Raw genomic sequence first — 21,849 nt, forward strand, 5'->3', positions numbered from 1 at the left:
GGAATCCCAGTATGGGTTCTTTCAAATATTACAATATTAGAATCTATACAACCTAATTTTTTAACCAGAGCATTAGATCTTCCTCCATGGCCATAGTCTGTTCTGAGACATGGTGCTGCTCAGTTGATACTCTTGCTAAGCAAGCATCCGTGCAGTTGTGGCTCAAAATAGTTTACCACATGGTCTCACCTCTGGTGTCATTGGCCTGTGAAGAAATGAGAAGGGACTCTTGAACAGCTAAGATACTCACAGTTATATCTAAGATGGGTTATTTCTCAGTCTACCTCCAAAGAAGAGTGTATAAGACTGCCTGAGAAGATGTTATTAAAAGATTATATGGTATTGACATGGTACAGGCAGACACTGCCCAACAGGATGCTCTAAAATGGTGGACATGGTACATTTTCTAACAGAATGTCCTCTGTATGCAGATTTGAGAGATCAGTATCTTAAGCCCTTAACAACTGGGATCAAGAAAATCTCCCCGTTACATACAGTTTTGTTTCTGCTAGGTGGCACAGACCACTAAATTCATTAAACGAGCAATGGAAAGATGGAACTCATTGCCTGTTCCACAATCTCTTCGTATTAATCTGACAAGTTGATATTTGTTTAAGAATGCTTGTTTTATTATTTTATGCTTTTCTGATTGTTTATATGTATTTATATTAGATGTCAAATTCTATCTTTTAAGAGTGGTTTAATTTATGTTAATGCATGCAACCTGATTGGCTATGAAGCAATAAAGTATTCATAGGTACAGAATCAACTACTTAAAATAGCAACCCTTATACCAAAGTAATTGTGTCAAAGATATAACAGGATAAATATTAAGCCTATACTCCTGAGTGTTTGAAAAAGTGAGAATATATTTAATTCATAATAAAGTTCTTTTCAAAGTAATATTATTTCACAAACTTGAAAATAAAAAATAAAAACATTTTCAAAAGACAAGGATCAAGATTCATTTATGTGTTCTATTTCAATCTATAACTAGGATGGTTATTTATAGGCTTGTAAACTTAGAAGTGCCAGTATCCAAACATTTTAGCTAGATTTTTATTAAATGTTCTGGGTAAGAACTCCTCATGAATACATTAGGATTTTCTTTTTATTGCATTATTGTCTCTAGAAAATGTATGTTTCTTGGATTCTTAAATGTTTTAACAAATTTACCATTACAGTTAATATATAATGTGGGGCGGAAAAAACTGTTTCTTCCCCTGATTCTCATAGAAACAGTTTATCTTCATGAGAGTCATACTTGGGTTTCATAAAGAAGTATATAGCAAACTCTATATACAGCATTCTTTTTTCTTGACTGTGTTGAATTTTATGTACTTTTCTCATACTGTAGTGTTCAAGTAGGAATTGGTCCAGTAAATAGAAGGCTGTGTTAAAAATCCATAATGGGCAAAATACAGTGGTACCTCTACTTAAGAACTTAATCCATATTGGGACTGTGTTCTTAAGTTGAAACATTCTTAAGTTGAAGCACCATAGGAATGCATTGGAAACCATTTAATCCGTATCTGCTGCTTTTCGTTCTTAAATCGAGGCACTGATCTTAAGTCGAAGCATTAGTTCCCATACGAACTAATGGAAAGCCGGTTAATCCATATCTACCACTAGGGGGTGAATTTTTCATTTTTTTTTCTTCTTTTGACCTAAGGTGAACTTAGGTCAAAAAAGGGAAGGAAAGGTGGTAGGGGGTTTATTTCGTTTTTTGTTTGTTTGTTTTGGTTTTGTTTTGTTTTGTTTTTGGTTCTTAAGTCGAGGCTCCTTTCTCAAGTTGAAGCAACTTTTTGAGAACGGAGCAGTTCTTAACATCGTTTGTATGTAGGGACGTTCTCAAGTCGAGGTATCACTGTACTGTTGCATAAAGTTGTGTTGGCAGAAACTGGATCCAGCACCAACAATAACACATTTTAGAGATGATGGAGATAGACTTTCCCTCTTCACCTAGCCATTCAGGCCTTCTGAAAATGTTGCATAAGGGCATTTTAAAGGGGTGCACTTTGTTTTAAAGGTTAATCAGGAGCCACATTATATAATTAGTAGCGGTAAAAGGGCTGGAAGGACCACAAGACTGATTGATTGATGCTTCTTTTACTGTGCTTTTCTCCTTAAAAGTACCCAAGGTGGCTTACATTAATAAAAGATAATATTTAAAAGCTAAAAACAGTATGTATACAAATATTTAAAAGAATCTAAACAAATACCACGTTAAAAATGGGAAATAAAATTAATACCAAAAAGAGATTCACAGCAACAAGGCACAACACTCCATTTAAAAAGCCCACAAATAGAAAGTCTACCTGAAGAGAAAGACCTTTGTCTGCTTGCAGATGGACAGCAAGGATGGGGCCAGCTTGGCTTCCTGTGGGAGGGAGTTCCAGAGTCTGAGAGCAGCAACAGAGAAGGCGTTCTCTTGTGTCTCCACCAAATGCACCTATGAAGGTGGTGGAACCAAGAGAAAGGCCTCCCCTGATGCTCTTAACACCCCCAAAAAGGGAGGGATGCAGGTGGGTACAAACAAAGTTGCTCATTCTGATTTACAGGATGATCTTGATCCAGATATATTGGATGTTGTTTCTGTAGGTGTTTGATCAGTATGTCAAAACGAGAGCAGAAGAAGAACGTAAAGAAAAGAAAAACAAAATAATGCAGGCCAAGGAAGATTTCAAGAAAATGATGGAAGAAGCGAAGATTAATCCCAGGTAAGAACATTCTCTCCTTTCTAAGTTTAAAAGTATGTTCCCTGAAACTACCATCTTGGTTGTTTTCTCACTTCCTGATTGCATTCCATTGCCCCTTGATTCCTTTCAAAGCCTCTTTGGTTTACATCTTTGGTAAGTTTACTATTATTTTAATCTGAATTTTAATGTTTATTGGCTGTTTCAGGACGTGAAGTGATATAAAATGTTTTGCATTATATGGATGGGTTTGGTCATAAATGTTAACAGCTCACATCCCCAATATGTAGCTTTCTTGATTTTGAGTACTGTTGGGAACACTATTATATAAAATACCAGCATAATTCAAATGTATTAGAGATGAAATATATACCGTGAATCACACCACTGACTATTGTGTTAGAAATTTTGTGTCATTTGGTTGTTTTTTCCACATCACCAAATTCTACAGTCCAATGGGCCACAGCTATAAAAAGCATAGATCCATAAACAGTTCCACAGTCAAGAATCAGAAGGCTGCATATCTAGAGCCTTGTGGCGCAGTGGTTAAACTGCTGTACTGCAGCCAAAACTGTGCTCACGACCCGGGGTTCAATCCTAGGTAGCCGGCTCAAGGTTGACTCAGCCTTCTATCCTTCCGAGGTCGGTAAAATGAGTACCCAAATCGCTGGGGGGGGGGCAATATGTAGCCTGCATAATTAACTTGTAAACCACCCAGAGAGCGCTTGAAGCGCTATGGGGCGGTTTATAAGCAGCATGCTTTTTGCTTTACTTTAACCTACTGGGTTGCAACCTGAGGTTGCTAACGGCTCAGATGGCCATGGATTTCTTCAGTTCAAGTCCACTATAAGGAATGCATCACTAAATTTTTGTTGGCTTTATTTATAAGTACTCCTTTTTAAAAAAAAACAATTGTTTGATAAGTCCATTTTTGTCTATATCAAACTTTTTGCTATCACCCAGCTACTATTGTAATGAAAGTTCTTTCCCCTTCTCTCTGCAACTTTCTGTGCTGCCTAAAAACTTGTTGTGAAACACTTCCTTGTCCTGTGAAGCATGTGTTGAAAGGTTGCACGGATGAACAGGAGTGAAACAGAACTCAGATCTTAGTTCATTTTGCATCATCAGCTTAGGTTGAATTGTTGAAAAATGCAGTGAAACATGAAGGAGGAACAAGCTCGTTATCAGACATGTTGCTTCACTTGAATTAAGTTGATGTCTGCAGACAGCTAGCCTAGCAAGGGCTGTAATTTTAAACATGCCTTATTAAGGTGTAAGTCCCTCTGATCATAGTGGAACTCAGCTCTGAATAGGAACATCCTGTAATTTGTGCTGCAAAGTTTTCAATTAGTAGGGTAGATTGATTTTTGGAGCGGGTATAGCATTTCATTTAAAAACAATAACTTTTCTACCTTGAAAAGTTTCCTGATTTAACCACAATTACTTTAAGTTGTGGTTTCATCTAGAATTAATGGGTTAGGAATAAAGTTTCTCTTTCTATTAATGGATGGGGCCACAATCCAGTAGAGGTTCCAGAAGAAAGGGGGGGAATTGCGAGAGTTTTCTTCCCATTCTCATGAGAAAGTCTCACCAGCAGAGTTCATTTAATCTGGTCCAGCCCACAATTGCTGTAATCAATACCTGTTTAGTTTTAGCAGACAATGAGTATGGAAGACAAGAATTTGTATGTCTTATTAACTTCATCTTATAATTTTATATTTCTCCATCAAAGAATCCAGCGACGCCCTTTGGAAGTTTCCACTCCTTGAAAATCTTCTTTGTGTTTTGTATGCTCAGGAATTTGTTCCACTTTCCTTTTACAGCACACTCTTTTTTAGTATAGGCTTATGTTCACTTCCAAACAATTGAATAAGCTACCAAATTCTTCTCTTGTTTTAATTTACCCTACAGCAACAGTAGGCGGGATTTTCCAAGTCTAATTATTTCCATGCTGTGATGAAAACATTCGTAGGATTATAATGTCTCATGTAATCTTGGGGCCAGATTACCATCAGATCTTCGAAAAAGCACAATAGTGGGGTTTTTTCTAGGTAAGTGGCAGTACTATATCTACTGCACATCTGAGATTTGGAATCTGGCCCTGGAGGTGAGAATAGAGCAGAAAAGGAGACTGAAAGATTCTGAGGTCACTGTTGTCCTTGATCTCATAATATTAAAAGAATCTGAATTTTTGTGTTATGATACTTTCCCTCTTGGCAGAGCTGTATGGCAACTTTAGATTTATTAACTTTATACTGAGTAACCAAGAATTACCAAGGCAGCTTGGCAGTGGACTCCATTTATTTAATAAGAGTTGTGCTATATTGAAAGAACTATATTCGTTGTTTTTAAATATAAGGCAGGCAGCCTTTTTTCCTCCAAAGAAAAAATAGAAATCTTGTTTCTTGGCCCCATACCTCTGGTAAGGATACCAGTGTATTTATGTTTAATATTCATATTCCAGCAGAACAAAAATGGGTTTGAATTTTTAATGTATTTTCCAGCTAAGAAAGCTCTGCCAAATCAGTACACTTGCAATTTTGTTACAGAACTACTTTTAGTGAATTTGCAGCCAAGCATGCTAAAGACTCGCGTTTCAAAGCAATTGAAAAAATGAAAGACCGAGAGGCCTTGTTTAATGAGTTTATCACAGCAGCAAGAAAGAAGGAAAAAGAAGATTCGAAGACCAGAGGAGAGAAGGTAAGATTTTTATATGCAGGATGTAAAACAGTTATGAATGAGAGGGGCAGGAGAATGTCCATGCTAGCCTTCCAGGTTCCTACTCTCTTTCCAGAATCATTTCCCCTACCTTCCCCCTCCCCACCCCCCAGTTTAAGTATTCCCTCATATATATTTGCCTGAAACTGAAAATAAATATATTACTGTAGTACTAGTCTTTTGTTTTCCTAATTGATATCTAGAATTTAAAAACAGATGTGTCTGGCTGGAAACTCCAAACAGACCTTTACAGCTGTATTATATGAGCGGTGTAAGTAAGATTTGAGAACTTGGTGGGCAAATTGAAATAGCTGCTTTGCCTCTCAATGCTAACGGTTTGGTGGTTTTTGATATCTCTCAGTAAATGTGTTTGAGTATGACTGCTTACCAGAATTAAAGGTCGCTTATTAAAGATTAACGAATTCAAATGTCATTTGTCTGCACTGTCAGTTTAAGAGACAAAGAGCGCATCTCTGGGGAAGACAAATACTGCAAAATGTCTTCAGCAGGGCTAGCCTCAAAATATGTAGCAGATTTCTTCATCATCTTCCTAGTATGTTGTATGAACGAAGGGAATAACATACCTCTGAAACCTAATCATTTTTATTTTACTTTTTTGGTAATTGTTTTTTCACATATCCTGTCAGTGATGTTTATAAGGTTCTTTTAAAAAAGAAGTAAGCAAGTGATACTTCATGAAAAAGCTTTTTCTCATTCAGGGATGGAAAACATTCACTACTGAAATTTAAACCTGCTGATAATCTTTACAGAAATTTAAAAATATTTTACACAAGTTCTAAAAATTTTTTAATTTATTTTATTTATTTAACTTATATGCCGCTCACTCTACCCGAAAGTCTCTGGGCGGATTAAATATATCATGTTCGACAGTTTGTACTTTTTTGCTGTTATGCATGCAGTACTTGGCCTTCTAGACTGCAGTTCTAGATCCACTTTGTGTATGCATAGATCTCATTGGACTTAGTGGGACTGATTTCTAATTAGATATGTAGGATTGCACTGTGAAGCTCTGTGCCACACTAAAATGATTAGCTTTTAGAGGTATATACAGCTGAAACTTCAACATAAACTGCTCTTTGCTTTCATCTGTAGTTATAGTTTAAACAATATTGTTGTGTTTTAGCTATAATCAAAGTGAATAATTCATAAATTATTTAATATTGCATGAGCTACATCAAACAAATTTTTGTGTTAAATACTGTATTTATCTTGTATTTGAAACTAACAATTTCTTTTCTCCCAAAGCCTCTTGTAACCATTTTATGTATTCTGTTTTGTAACAAGTGGATAGATTTTACAGTTTTGTGCTGTGCGGCCTGTCAATCAGTTCAGTCTGACAGCTGTCAATCACTGACACGCAAAGTATTATGGGATTCCCTAGTGAGGAAAGAATTGGTATCTCTGTGTGGTGACTTTAGCCTCCCGCAGTTCCGGTACTTTACATTTTTTTCAGTTTTTTTCCTTGTGAAGTGATGAGAGTTATGCCCAGAATGTGTAAACTGCAAAAAAGGAGAAAAATCCTCCTAAATACACACACAGTATTTTCAGCTATATCTGCTTTAGCTGTGATCCATTTTTTAAAAAAACACTAACAAAAAATGTGCCTGAAATGTTAAGTGAAGCTTTCTCAGCCAGTTTTTAAAGAAAAAAGTTTAATGCAAGGATTATGATCTTTAAACAATTCTTTAAAGTAAGGATTGCAGATATCACACTTAGATTTCTTTATAGGAATACTTCAAATCTGTATTTCCATTTACTTAGTAAGTTTAAAGAGAGAAAGTAGTCTAGGTCTTTTAGGACAAATGAGATAATCCCATCTTTATGCTGGCAGAAGGAGATACGGAGCATACTATCCGGAGTTCCTGTCTCCAGACACAGCTTTTAGAGAACAGAATAAAGAGAGGAAGGTCTGTCTAAGCTTAGTTCTACCGTGTCAGTAGCCTGAAGAACTCCAAAGCCTTTTCTTTTGACTTGCAGACTCCAAAGCATTTACTCTGTCCATGTTTATTTTAATAGCAAACAGACAGAATAAGGGGATGCCCACCTCCTATTTCAGCTTTGGTGTCGGACTTGCAGTTAATTATCTATGTTCTTGGCTTTAAAGGTTCTTGCTTCCTGTTGAGCTTTTCCTTTAAAGGTGAATAGCTTTTAAGTAAAATGTGGCGTTCTCACAGTTTTTCATTTTTCTTGTATGCTATGAAATCAACTCGAAGTTATAATGATTATAATAATTTAGTAACCTCCCAAAGGTCCTGTCATTAATTGACCTGCAGACTTTGCAGATAAAGGCCTTGGGTTCCTTTACTGAGTCAGTCCTCAACTTTTATGACACCTAAACGTCTGCATGTTCTCTATGCCCTAGAATTCTATTAGAATGTTTGTTAGCAGACTTGACTGACTTTCTTTATTACAGAAGGCAGTAGAAGAGTTGTCTAGCTGAAATACTGTCTGTTTTGTTTTGGCACAAGAAGTAACAGTTGGTGGTGGGATCATGCTGACTTTCAGGTTAGAATGAGGATAGTAGCTAATGGTTTCTATAGAGACATGGAGACACGCCGAGTAGATGTCAGAAAGGATACTTGCAGAAGCTGTTTAGTGGCTTTAACGTTCCAAGCTTCTAAATGAACTTCAGCTTTATTTTGACTTGAAGATTTACAAATAGGTTTAGTAGACTGTTTTAAAAGTCCATAGAAAAGTATTATTTTGCCCTTACTTTAAAGACTTTGTTTTTCTTTATCAGTTTTCTACATCTGGCTTAGAAAGCTTTATATTTTGATACTACTTGCATGTTATGTTTTAAGTTCATTTCCAAAATAAAAGTTATTGGGTTGGATTCCGAAATAGAGAAGCAAAACTCTGCTCATGCACCAGGGCTTCTCTAGCTTCCTGCTTCCCAGAGTAGCCCCATGTGCTTGATGTAGAAGGAGCAAATAAAATGAGACATGATGGGATTTGGGAACTGCAGCAAGTTGAGGAAGTTTTGAGACTTCAGCATGGTAGCCTTGCACAAGTGGAAGTGCAAAACATTTCTGAATCCAAACCAATATGTTAATACTTATAAGTTGTTGTACAGCATCTTAAACGCTGTTGTGGTAGATTGTACCAATACATGTAGTAGAGAGTTAACAGAATACCTATTCACAAGACCAAGAGAGTATTTCTTGGGCTTCAGAAATTTCATTGCTCTTTTGTGTCCAAATAGTAAGCCAAGAGCCAGATACCACTGTTGAGGGAATATGTACACTGTTATATAATAATTTTCATTAATATTTGATGGGATCTAGAACATTTTTAAATTGTACTATTCAGAATGATTAAGCAACTAAGGTTTGTGATCCTATAATACATTAAAATTTGTTTTTCTAGTGTCACATTCTGCATGTGTATTGATTGTGGGGTGGGGTGAGGTAGGGTCCTAAAATATATCTGTTCAGGCTTACAATGGAGTTATATCTGTCCTACAGCCAAAAAGCCCAGGAAATTTTTACCTAGGCTCATTAAAATTTGGGCATGTTCTCAAGGTGATACACTTAGCCCTGTAAGCCATCATTGGCCATTTATTAAGTTGAAATTACTGGATTCATTAAAACAACCCTCCATAGGTCAGAAGCTTTGTTGTGCATGATCATAGTTTCACACAGCAAACTATACTGAAATATTCCTTAAGACAATTTCCCCCCTCCATTTGAGCAACAGCATAAAATGTAATGTTTTTCTCTCCCCTCTGGTTATTTTCTCTACTGGCTTCCATTGGAACTTACAAGGATTGTGTCTATTTTATACATGACAGAGGTAGAATTGCAGAGCTTCTGGCTAATTTATGCATCTAGCCACTTGCATGGCTGGATGCTTAGAACACACTCATACAGACACAGCTTCACAGTGTAGGCTACTTATGGCTGTGACAATTTTGAATATGCCAGTGCAGGAAAACAAAACGAAAACACACATCTTTTTAAAGGGTTGTGATCGTAACAGTACAGTTGTTACAGTGATACAAGGCAATGTTCCCTCTAAAATGCACACCTCTACACAGCCCTCCACCTCCTCTTCCACGCAGTGACAATGATCATTTTCAGTCCCATTGGTTCCAATTACAACGGAACCCGCACGGGGAGGGGGGAATGGAATCGTACACGTGCATGATGGGCAGAGCCCTGCCCAGCAGGGCTGAAAATTAGCAGAAATGTTGATAAAGGGCAATAATGCACACAAGATAGACTGAATTTTATTATTTCTACTGGTTTATGCTTATATACCAAGTGAAAATAAAGCTTGTCATAATTCATGCTCAGTTTTTTAGGGGTGCTTTTAAAAAGAACTATGACAACCTGTATTGAATCAATTTAGTTAGCAGTGTGCCCAACCCTGTTATTGACAATTATCAAATTATATTTTATATTTGGATAACTTCAGTATCCTATGTGAAACTTAACTGAAACCTGTATGCTGATTTTTGAAACTAATATTTAGTACTAAATACTAGCCATGGTGTTCTTGGAACAATTGAACTCAACTATTTTAATATACATTTTGGTACCTCAGGTTAGAAACTTTGTGCATTGTTAATTAAAAGAGCAACGAGAAGTCTAAAGGTGTAGCCTACCAATGTTGCTCCTTTGAAACAACAGTACTGAGTGGACTACTCAGTGCCTTAAACCCAAAGGTGCTGTTAAATACTATATGGAGTAAATATCAAAGTTCAAAAGGAGGAAACATTAACTGTCAAGTCGGTTTTCAGCCCATAATATTTCCTCTATTCCGTAAGAAAGAATTGTAGTCATGTCCCACATTACATGCTTGAATTTGGACTATTTCATCATTAATATTGATAGATTCACCTTGCTTAGAGAAGAATGCCTAAACTCTCACCTCTTTTTTTGTTGCTTTCACCACAGAGAAAGTGACATGTCTGCAGAATAGATGGTCCTGCTTATATATATGCTGTAAACACAAACAAGAATCCTGGAAAATCTGGGTTTTTGCATGTGCAGAGAATCTGCACAAAAGTGAGAATCTCTCCTGGGCAGACATGTTCCTTTCCTTGTGGAGAAGACAATAGAGAATGAAAAGCTAAACACTTCCCTCTAATCATGGTTTGTCTACCTGTATTAGTCCTGTTCGTGCTCTCTAACATATAAATAGAAGGCCCACATTTATGAACAGACCCTGTATGTGCAGTCTGCATTTTCTGCATAAGTTCATGGAGGAGCAATACTCACTGCATGCATGATACACCACTTCTTAAATACAGCATCAAGCTGGTGTAGCTGTAATGCTGATTCTCCCCAAAAACTACAAGCATCAAGATAGTTACATTATCTTCTTAAGTATTATGCTTAAGACTGTAATGACAACAATATCATTTTAAAGAATTTTTCAGCTTGCATTTTGAAGGCTTCTACATTATTATTTTCCACTACTTTTACTAAAATCTCATCCAAACTAGCAGATTTCACACACAAATTTAAAGTTTAATATGAAGAGTCTAATTTTGACTATTAAATTAAAATAGCTTTAGCCATCATGGAAAATCTGCTTCTGTTGTTTCTTTTTTTAAAAAAAAAAATAATGTTGCTAGTATTGCAAAAGAAAGTGACTCTGCATTTTCTCCTTTTTCTTTTGTCTTTTGTTTAAAACATAGATCAAAATGGACTTCTTTGAACTGTTATCTAATCACCACTTGGACAGTCAGTCTCGCTGGAGCAAAGTGAAAGACAAAGTAGAGACTGACCCACGCTACAAAGCTGTGGATAGCTCTTCACAAAGGGAAGATCTTTTTAAGCAGTACATCGAAAAAATAGCCAAAGTATGTGTATTGTTAACAAGACTGCTTCCGTTGTCTTACTAATTCACTGGTAGAGTAGTCATAGGACTAACACTGAAATTAATGTATTCACTTTTAAAGTCTTATTAGCACAGATACTATGAGATGTGTTTCCCTGCTGTTTCTTGAATAATTTTTATAAATAGGCATTGTATTCTGAAAATCAAACAGGAGATGTCAAGAATAAACATTGACATCCTGGGTGTCAGTGAACTAAAATGAACGGGAATGGACGAATTCAGTTCAGACAATTACTATATCCTATTGTGGACAAGAATCCCATAGAAGAAATGGAGTAGCCCTCATAGTCAACAAAAGAGTGGGAAAAGCTGTACTGGGATACAATCTCAAAAATGATAGAATGATTTCAATGCAAATCCAAGGCAGACCTTTCAACATCACAGTAATCCAGGTTTATGCACCAACTACTGATGCTGAAGAGGCTGAAATTGACCAATTCTATGAAGACTTACAACACCGTCTAGAACTGACTCCAAAGAAAGATGTTCTTCTCATTATAGGAGATTGGAATGCTAAAGTAAGGAGTCAAGAGATAAAAGGAACAACAGGGAAGTTTGACCTTGGAGTTCAAAATGAAGCATGGTAAAGGCTAATAGAGTTTTGTCAAGAGAACAAACTGGTCATAACAAACACTCTTCCAACAACACAAGAGGCAATTCTACATACGGACATCACCAGATGGGCAATACCGAAATCAGATTGATTATATTCTCGGCAGCCGAAGATGGAGAAGATCTGTACAGTCAGCATAAACAAGACCTGGAGCTGATTGTGGCTCTGATCATCAGCTTCTTATAGCAAATTCAAGCTTAAACTGAAGCATGTAGGAAAAACTACCTAGTCAGGTATAATCTAAACCAAATCCCTTATGAATACACAGTGGAAGTGAAGAATGGATTTAAGGAACTCAATTTGGTGGACAGAGTGCCTGAGGAACTATGGATAGAGGGTCATAACATTGTACAGGAGGCAGTAAAAAAAAAACATCCCAAAGAAAAGGAAAATGCAAGAAAGCAAAGTGGCTGTCCAATGAGGCCTTTCAAATAGCAGAGAAGAGAAGGGAAACTAAATGCAAGGGAGATAGGGAAAGTTACAGAAAATTGAATGCAGACTTCCAAATAATAGCAAGGAGAGACAAGAGGGCCTTCTTAAATGAACAGTGCAAATATATAGAGGAAAATAATAGAAAGCGAAAAACCAGAGATCTGTTCAAGAAAATCGGAGATATTAAAGGAACCTTTTGTGCAAAGATGGACATGATAAAGGACAAAAACGGTAGGGACCTTACAGAAGCAGAAGACATCAAGAAGAGGTGACAAGAATACACAGAGGAATTATACCAGAAAATTCTAGATGTCCCGGACAACCCAGATAGTGTGGTTGATGACCTTGATGACAAAACTAGACAGCATCTTAAAAAACAGACATCACCTTGTCAGCAAAGGTCCATATAGTCAAAGCTATGGTTTTTCCAATAGTGATGTATGGAAGTGAGAGCTGGACCATAAAGAAGGCTGACTGCTGAAGAATTGATGCTTTTGAATTGTGGTGCTGGAGGAGACTCTTGAAGCTGAGGCTCCAATACTTTGGCCATCTCATGAGAAGAGAAGAGTCCCTGGAAAAGACCCTGATGTTCGGAATGTGTGAAGGGAGGAGGAGAAGGGGACAACAGAGGATGAGATGGTTGGACAGTGTCACTGAAGTGACCAACATGAATTTGACCCAACTCCGGAGGGCAGTGGAAGACAGGTGGGCCTGGCGTGCTCTGGTCCTTGGGGTCACGAAGAGTCGGACACGACTTAACAACAAAATTCTGAAAATCTGCCTAGTACACTCAAAGTAACCTGTGCCTGATTGGGTAATTGTCTCTAGTGTCACATAACAGTCACAGAGTACGTCAGTAGAGTTGATTGTGTCCTAATAAAATCTCTGAGCTGCATCCTAATAATAGAAACTGTACTGACTCTGAACATTCCTCAGTTATATATTCTTCTCCATTTCTGTCCTTTCATTCCTGTCCTTATCTTTAAAAAAAACCATTAAACTGCTTCTATTACCCCTTTCTTTGTCTCATCAGTACTAGGAACATGAGCTATTAATCGAAGAATGCTTTCAGAGTAGTAATTATTATGGGTATCAAGTCAATTATGGATTACGGTGGTCTTTTCCAGCATTTTCTTAGCATAGAGTAACCAGAGGTGGTTTACCATTCCCTAACTGTGCATCTTGTCCAGGGCTATACAAGCTGGCTAGTCTCCCAGGAGGCACAGTGGAGAGTTGAATTTCCAATCTCTGGCTCCACAACCAGCTACCAAACTCACTAAACTGTGTTCAGCTAGCTCTGTCAGAGAATATCTAAAGACACAGTGCCTATAGGTATTCTCTCGTGCATCAGCATGAAGAGGCATGGTAGATCTATAAGGAATTGGGAGAGTGCATTATTTAGTCGGCTGTGCTCTTTAAGATTGCCAGCGTAGCTTCTTTTAACCACCCTAATTTGTTGATCTCAATATATAGTAAATCATTGAATAGCCTGTACCCAGATCATTTGGGGCTTCATCTTCAACAAGAACAAACACCTGCCAATATAACAGGAATGGCTTTTGGACACACTAGGGCTGGTGTCTTATTTAAAGAATAGTTTTCTGGTTTACTTTTGTGCTGCATAGGTTACGTGTACTGTACTCACTTATTTTGATTTATATGTGTAATCAAAGTCCATAAGCAGTATAAATCCAGACCATGACCAAGGCTACTAATCCTGAGGACTTTATAAGCCAAGAAACTCTCACTGTTTCTCCCTTATTATTTTCATTTTAAGGGAAACCCTATTCATCCATCTCAAGGATCACCCTCTTCTCTTTTTATCCTTCCTCAACCTGATGTCATATTCAGTTGCTTTTGAAAGCTTCAGATATGACTCACTGAATGGCATCAGAGAGCTGCCATCCAGGAAGCTCAGGTCCACAATCCATTTGAATTCGTAGAACTAGTCATGCTGTTCTTTGAATCCCTTCCATTTTCTCTGCTCACAATATAAAGGGCAGGTGTTTCACTTTTTTGCATCTTCAACCTCTTTTGATCTGCAGAAGCACATGCATTTAGTTTGTGGAAAATTAATTTATGTGACCCATCAGATCTGTTGACTATGTATGCAGCAATTTTGTTTATATTTTCCTTCAGTCAAAACATTATGTTGATAATGGCAGTAATATTTCCAATAGTTGCACTAGGTGGATAATATTTTAAGCAAATTAGTAATATCTTTTCAGATATTATCAAATACCTTTTTATAAAAAGTTCAAATATAATACTTCTTGTTAGCTTAATGTAACATCTACTTTGGCTGCTCTTCCAGAATGTAGATTCTGAAAAAGAAAAGGAGATGGAAAGACAAGCTCGGATTGAAGCAAGCTTGCGTGAGCGCGAGAGGGAGGTTCAGAAAGCTCGTTCTGAACAGACGAAAGAGATTGATAGAGAACGAGAACAGCACAAGCGAGATGAGGCCATTCAGAACTTCAAAGCTCTGCTGTCTGATATGGTAAGAATTAATGAGATCTGGCAAATGAAAAAGAAGTAACTCCATTTCCTAACAAATATCCAATGAAATTCCGTAGTCATGTCCACCTGCCTTGAAAAATAAATCCAGATGAAACCAATTCATATTGGGGCAAAACTGGTGACCTTATAATTTTGTTTGCCTTTTTCTTTTCTAATTTTGAAACAAATAATAATAAATGTAACAAAAGAATGAAATGAATCTTAATATTTTATTACATGGGAGGAAAAATAGCTAACAGCTTGAGAGTTAGAGCTAGAACCAAGAGACCCTCAAGCCACACCCTTCTCCCACAAGCATCGTGCAGACTACAGCTATCTCCAGCTAAGAAGCTGCACCTGGCCCCCAACAGTGGCCATGAAACTTTTGGGACTTTTAATATAAACATAATTTTGGAGCTACCTACTAGAACTTGGTGCATAACCTGAGGAAGATTAATTATCATAGAAAGCTCACCTTATTTTTTGTTGTTTTATATTCTTAATAGTCTAATAATGGTGTCGCCTATTCCTGCATTTTAATTGGTTTGAGGACCATACAGCCTTGTCCTGATTTTTTCTCTATTAAATGGTTTGTCTCCATCATAAACTTATTAGATGGCCTTGTGGATTTCTGTTATGAAAGGTTGGAGAATAGCTATGTCTACACTAGGATTTACAGTGTGCCTCATACTCCAATAAGCCTGACAGCGAAGCATTATGTCAGTTTATTTTCACTTTATAATTGGGGATGTATTGACACATTTTAACATTTTTGTAATAGTATAAAATATTTTTCTAATAGTATAAAAGATCACTGTTATTAATGTATCCAGACAGATAGTCAATCTCTACTCTTAAATTGAGGATATAGTAATAAAGTGCCCACCTGGGTATGCCATATAAGGGCAAACCAGACCAGGAAGGGGGAGTGGCCATTGTTTCTAAGGACATATTTGAGGCTGCTAGGTGCTCCGCAGTGGCAAGCCCAGGTCTAGAGGCCGTCCACGTGTCATTTGGGGCCAGGGGTGGTTTTGGGATTATGCTGGCATATCATGCTCCCCACAATCCAGCACAGTCCCTCCTGGAACTGGCGGATTACGTCTCCGCAGCACTGTTGAGGTCCCCCAGACTATTCGTTCTGGGGGACTTCAACATTCACACGGAGGGTGAGGTTTCCAGTCCATCTCAAGAGTTCCTGGAAGCCATGGCCACATGTTGGATCTGGTCTTTGCTGCCAAGCAGATGGTTGCTGACTTGATATCAGCCCTCTGGTCATAGTCGGATCACCACCTAATTAAATGCAGCCTCACAGTAGCACTTCCCTCCTGTGGGGAGCTTGGACCCATTGAGATGGTCTGCCCCTGCAGGTTACTGGATCCTGTTGGATTCCAAGATACCACGCTGGGGTTTCAAAGCTGCCAACATGAATTTGACCAAACTCCCGGAGGCAGTGGAAGACAGGAGGGCCTGGCGTGCTCTGGTCCATGGGGTCACAAAGCGAACACGGCTTAACTAAACAACAACAAGATCGAGTTGAGATGTCCAGTGTATCATCTTGTCCAGAGAGATTAACCTGCTTTCAACCTGTGATATCCAACAAGGTGGACAGGATGCTTGCACGCTGTCGCACCACCACCTCCTCCTTAGACACTTGCCCGGCTTGGCTCATCAAAGCACCAAGCCGGTAACAACAGAATGGGCCACTACAATAATTAATGGGTCTTTCCAGGAGGCCATGTTTCCCCCACCCTCAAGGGGACACTCATTAAACCCATTCGAAAGAAACGTAATTTGGCAGTGGACAAAATCGGTAATTATAGGCCCATCACCAATGTTTCTTTCTTAAGTAAAGTGGTCGAGAGGGTGGTGGCTGATCAGCTCCAGGCACTCCTGGAGGTGATCATCGACGCCCTGGATCCGTCCCAGTCGGGCTTCAGGCCGCAGCATGGTACAGAAACAGCATTGGTCGCCCTGCAGGATGACATGCTGAGGGAGGCTGACAGGGGCAATATGTCCTTGTTGGTCCTCCTCAGTATCTTAGCGGCCTTTGATACCGTCGACCACAGTATCCTCCTAGGGCAGCTCTCTGAGCTGGGGATCGGTGGCCTCACTTTGGCATGGCTCTGTTCCTTCTTGGGGGACCATCCCCAGAGAGTGCAGCTTGGTGAGATGACTTCCACCCCGTGGATCTTCAATTGTGGGGTTCCTCAGGAGTTGATCATCTCGCCAATGCTATTTAATATCTATATAAGGCCACTGGGTGAGGTCATCCAGTGTTGTGGGGCTCGGTGTCATCAGTACACTGATGACACCCAGCTCTACCTCTCCTTTTCTCCAACTGCAGTGGATGCTGTACTGTCCCTTGAACACTGCTTGGGGACCATTCTGGGGTGGATGAGGGCAAATACAGTGGTGCCTTGCTTAACGATGATAATCCGTTCCAGGAAAATTGCCGTTAAGCGAAAACATCGTAAAGCGAAAATAAAAAGCCCATTCAAACGCATTGAAAACTTTTCAGTGCATTCTAATGAGCTTAAAACTCACCGTCCAGCGAAGATCCTCCATACGGTGGCCATTTTCGCTGCCTGTATAGCGAGGAATCCATCCCTAAACACAGCAGGGAGTATTTTATTTACCCGGCAGCCATTTTGAAACCGCCAATCAGCTGTTGAAGAATCATCGTTTTGCGAAGAATCGGTTCCCAAAGCAGGGAACCAACCGATCATCGCAAAGCGAAATTCCTCCATTTAGACCATTGTTTTGCAATCGCAAAAATCGTCGTAAAGTGGATTCGTTGTAATGCGGGGCAGTCATAAAGCAAGGCACCACTGTAGACTGAAGTTGAATCTGGACAAGATGGAAATCTTGCTCGTGGGTGGCCCTGGCATCAGTGGGTTGGGAAACTCCCTTTCCATTGGGGGAGTGACTCTTCCAATGAAGAATGAGGTTCGCAGCTTGGGTATCTATCAGGACCCGGGTGTCACCATGGAAATTCAGGTGACATCTTTGGTCCGGACAGCCCATTTCCATCTTCGGAGGATTGCCCGGCTTCATCCCTATCTAGATGCGGGGGCACTCTCGACTTTGATTCATGCACTCATAATCTTAAGAATAGACTACTGCAGTGCTCTCTATGTGGGGCTACCCTTGGGGTTGATGCGGAGACTACAACTGGTTCAGAATTCGGTGGCCAGATTAATAACTGGGCTGAAGACATTTCAGCACATCTCCCCCATTCTGGCCACCCTTTATTGGCTACCAGTTCGTTTCTGCATCGACTTCAAGGTTATGATGATAACATTCAAAGCCCTAAACGGTTTAGGACCTCGGTACCTAGCAGAACGCCTGCTCCCAACCAGATATATCCGTAATAACTCTTCTTCACAGGCAGGGCAGTTGAGGGCTGTGACCCCGAAGGAGGCCTGGAGGGCAAGAACAAGAAGCCTGGCCTTCTCGGTGATCACCCCTCGCCTGTGGAACAATCTGCCCATGGAGATACGCCTGGCACCCTCGTTGGATGGGTTTAAACGAGCTCTTCCATCAGGCTCCCTGAGCATTAAGTTGCTGATATCTTTGCTTCCCTTTTATCATCCTTTTTGCCATCCTTTCATCATCCTTTCTACTATCTTTATAGACATTTGTTTTAATTTAACCTCTGTTTGTATTGTTTTATTCTTATTGTGTTTTAATATTGTGTTGTTTGTCTTGTTAGCCGCCCAGAGTGGCCTGGCTGCCAGGTGGTGTGGGATATAAATCTAATAAATAAATAAAAGGGTTAATGATTTTTCAGAAGTAATGTTCCTGTATAATTCTTAATTCTCTGTGCTATCTTCAACACAGTCGCATTTAGACTTTTCTCCCTCTTCCATGCTCCCCCAGGAGGGGAAAAAAACCTTAGAGAGTGATGTACATTGTATTTCTGCATCTACTTATAAGTAATGGTTCTTGGTGAAAATTAAACAAAAGCCCCAAAGTATCTGTTGTAAAACAAAATCAGCAACTGTAATCTGTATAGCCTAATACTCCAATTATTTCCCTGTATTAGGTGCGATCTTCAGATGTGTCATGGTCAGATACCAGAAGGACACTTCGAAAAGATCATCGATGGGAATCTGGCTCTCTGCTGGAAAGAGAAGAGAAGGAAAAACTGTTTAACGAACATATAGAGGCCCTTACAAAGAAAAAGAAAGAGCATTTTCGGCAACTTCTTGATGAAACTTCATCAGTAAGGGTGATGTTCAGCAGTTCTGGCTAGTCTTTCGTTTGGTAGTTTTGCTGTTTCTCAATTTACATTTAAGCACTTAAAATTTTTCATCACTGATCTTTTATTTTCGACTTACAGTGTTTTAGAGTAGAGTTCTAATGAATCCGTCTGGATCCAGGTCCATTAAAGCTTTGCTCCTACATCTAGATCTAAGCCATGGGAGGTGGGAGATGGGATCCTTTGTTAACATTTTCCCCCTTTTCTGACAAATTTGGGTTGGAGAGAACTTAAAAAGCATAAAAATATTCTTGAGTGTGGGGAAGAAACAGGTTTGATTCTGTAGCAGTCATTTCAGGTAGTTTACTCTGTAAATTCAGCAGTGTACACTGATAGATGTTCTACCAAAAAAGCTAGTACAATCAAGCAACATTCAATTTCGATTTGAAACCAAATGCAATAATACAGGTTTGCATGCTCAGGTAGTGTTTTGTGTATCCTTCTTTGTTCTCATCACCTAGTTAGATGGATGTTGTGACATGTACATGGGTTGTGTTTTCTGTCTTAACAAGAGAATGATGCAATATAGACGTGTGTAGGTGTGTATCCTTGCATTGAGATCCACTCTCTGGCTGAAATTATTTTTCATCATTTTAGCGTTCTCTTGCTTGTTCTCAGATGCTTGTCTCTAATCGTAAGTCAAAAAATATTAGACCCATGCCTAACTATGTATTAGATCAGGATCCATCCCGTGAACCTGACCCAATGACTGAAATCCTGCTGGCATAATGAATGCCATGCAAGCCTAATTATTTCATTAGCAGCTCTGTATTTTTGGAAATAAAACGTGTCTGCCTTTTGGTCTGAGACTCTTGTGTCCTGAGGTTCCTTCATTCTTTGGAAGCTGTCGTACAGGAAGGAGGAATGTTAAATTACCAAAAATAACCACCCCAGGATGGCTTGAGCGCCAGCAACAATTGTCAGTAATTGAAGACTTCCCTCTCATCTCATGGCTTCTACAGCTTCCTAATAATAAAAGAGATTACATGGGAACCTTGGGTGCTTCAGGAGAGGTGGTGAAAATGTTTAATTTCCAAAAGTCTCCATTGCTGCTGATGTTGTCAACTTTCCGTGGCTGAAGTTTACACCAACAGAATTTCAGCTGTTAGATATCATTATAAGCGTCTCAAGCATTTGTTCCATGTTTGAACTTCATATACCAGCCTGTAATATTTTTTGCCTCTCTGTTTTGAAAGATTACATTAACATCAACATGGAAAGAAGTAAAGAAAATAATTAAAGAAGATCCAAGATGCATTAAATTCTCCTCCAGTGATAGGGTAAGACCTTGTTCTCATGTATTTAAAGACAGGCATAATACTACTTGATCACTCATGAATAATAATATATAACATATATGAAATATTTAAAAATCACTGTTCTAATGATTACATTTTAAAATGTGCTTTTTTCTTTCCATCCAGAAAAAGCAAAGAGAGTTTGAAGAGTACATCAGAGACAAATATATTACAGCCAAAGCAGATTTCAGAACACTTTTGAAAGAGACCAAATTTATAACATATAGGTATGTATTCAGAAACAGCACAGAGATGGGTTTCTAAACCTCCACTTTCTGCTGTTTCTTAATTTTTCTGCTATAGATTATCACTTTTCTTAGTTTAGAGAATTAGAAAATGAGAAATATTTTGGATTGCTACAATCTGTTACTCTGAATTGAAAATGTGTTCAATCATAGTATGGATATATTCTTTTTCTCTGGTGATAATGTTTGGGAAGGACATTTCTCAAAATCCCAAATCAATTGTATATTGTTTGATACATCATATTGATGCGGACCAAATATTTTGGATCAAATTAAACATTCTTCCTGTATATTCTGTGTATTATGTAGCCTTCTCCCAAAAATGTTAAAAACAAAACGAACACAAAACTGAGCTTTTTCTTCAAAGTGTGTAGAGACTGGGCTGGATCCAAAGGTGCTCTGTCTTGAGATGGCTTTATCAGCCACAGCCAGTCTCTAATTTCATCATTCACTGCTACTGTATTACTGTAGAAACTCTGATACACTGTGGTGCTGCACCCAAGAAGTCTAGCTTTTATGCAGGACTTCATGGAACAGGCCTGTTCACCCCTTGCCATTCACAGTGCTTTGCAACTAAGCCTTTGATTGTTTTGTTTCACAGCATTACCAAACAACTAAGTAGTGCTGTCCACCTGTGAAAAAGGTGTCCTGCTTTTTTGCAACTCAACTTTAGGTGACCCATTTATTCACTTTGTGTGCCCATTCATTGGCAGAAAGGCGGGGTGCACATATACAGACACATATTTTCTGCCAAGATAGTTATTGTTTAAAATAATAATAGTTGAACAGTGAGAAAATAGCAAGTTTACCTTAGACTTGTTGTGGTCTCTTCACAAGACAATGAGATGAGCTTCCCATCCTGTGCTATTCCTCTTCTCCCTTGTGGTTGTATTGAGGTCTGATGATTCTTGCCATTGAAAAAAAGATCTGTCTGAAATGAATGTGCTGCTTTTGCTGGGCTGGATTGCCAGGGGAGTGTTAGACTCCATCTCCTAAAGGCATTGATTGCTCTTATGCAGTGTTCAATTTAAAATGTGCTCATTTTTGTTTACATTTTTGTAATTTACAAAATTTTGTAAATTTTGTAATTTAAATTTGATTTAAAAAAATACTGGCAGTCCTTGAGACTGAAATCGTATGTTTACTTGCAGGCCAAGTACACCAGAGGCAGTGGCAATGCAAGATTTTTTTTACACTTACACATTCCTGCCATTTTGCCTCG

The 21,849-nt window shown here is 38.6% G+C and overlaps 1 protein-coding gene across 4 annotated transcripts in view; it reads left to right on the top strand.

Moving 5' to 3' along the window:
• The window catches only part of TCERG1 (transcription elongation regulator 1), a 56,356-nt gene that overhangs the window by 33,139 nt on the left and 1,368 nt on the right, over positions 1–21,849 (top strand). For all 4 annotated transcript variants that reach the window (XM_020806518.3, XM_020806528.3, XM_078385774.1 and 1 more), the window contains 7 exons: positions 2,602–2,720; positions 5,246–5,396; positions 11,080–11,244; positions 14,642–14,824; positions 18,869–19,048; positions 20,281–20,364; positions 20,509–20,609. In XM_020806518.3, coding sequence (XP_020662177.1) covers positions 2,602–2,720; positions 5,246–5,396; positions 11,080–11,244; positions 14,642–14,824; positions 18,869–19,048; positions 20,281–20,364; positions 20,509–20,609 — 983 coding nt within the window. The remainder of the gene's footprint in view (positions 1–2,601; positions 2,721–5,245; positions 5,397–11,079; positions 11,245–14,641; positions 14,825–18,868; positions 19,049–20,280; positions 20,365–20,508; positions 20,610–21,849) is intronic.

The sequence above is a fragment of the Pogona vitticeps genome, chromosome 2 (genome assembly GCF_051106095.1).
Source record: "Pogona vitticeps strain Pit_001003342236 chromosome 2, PviZW2.1, whole genome shotgun sequence".
NCBI classification, from domain to species: Eukaryota; Metazoa; Chordata; class Lepidosauria; order Squamata; family Agamidae; genus Pogona; species Pogona vitticeps.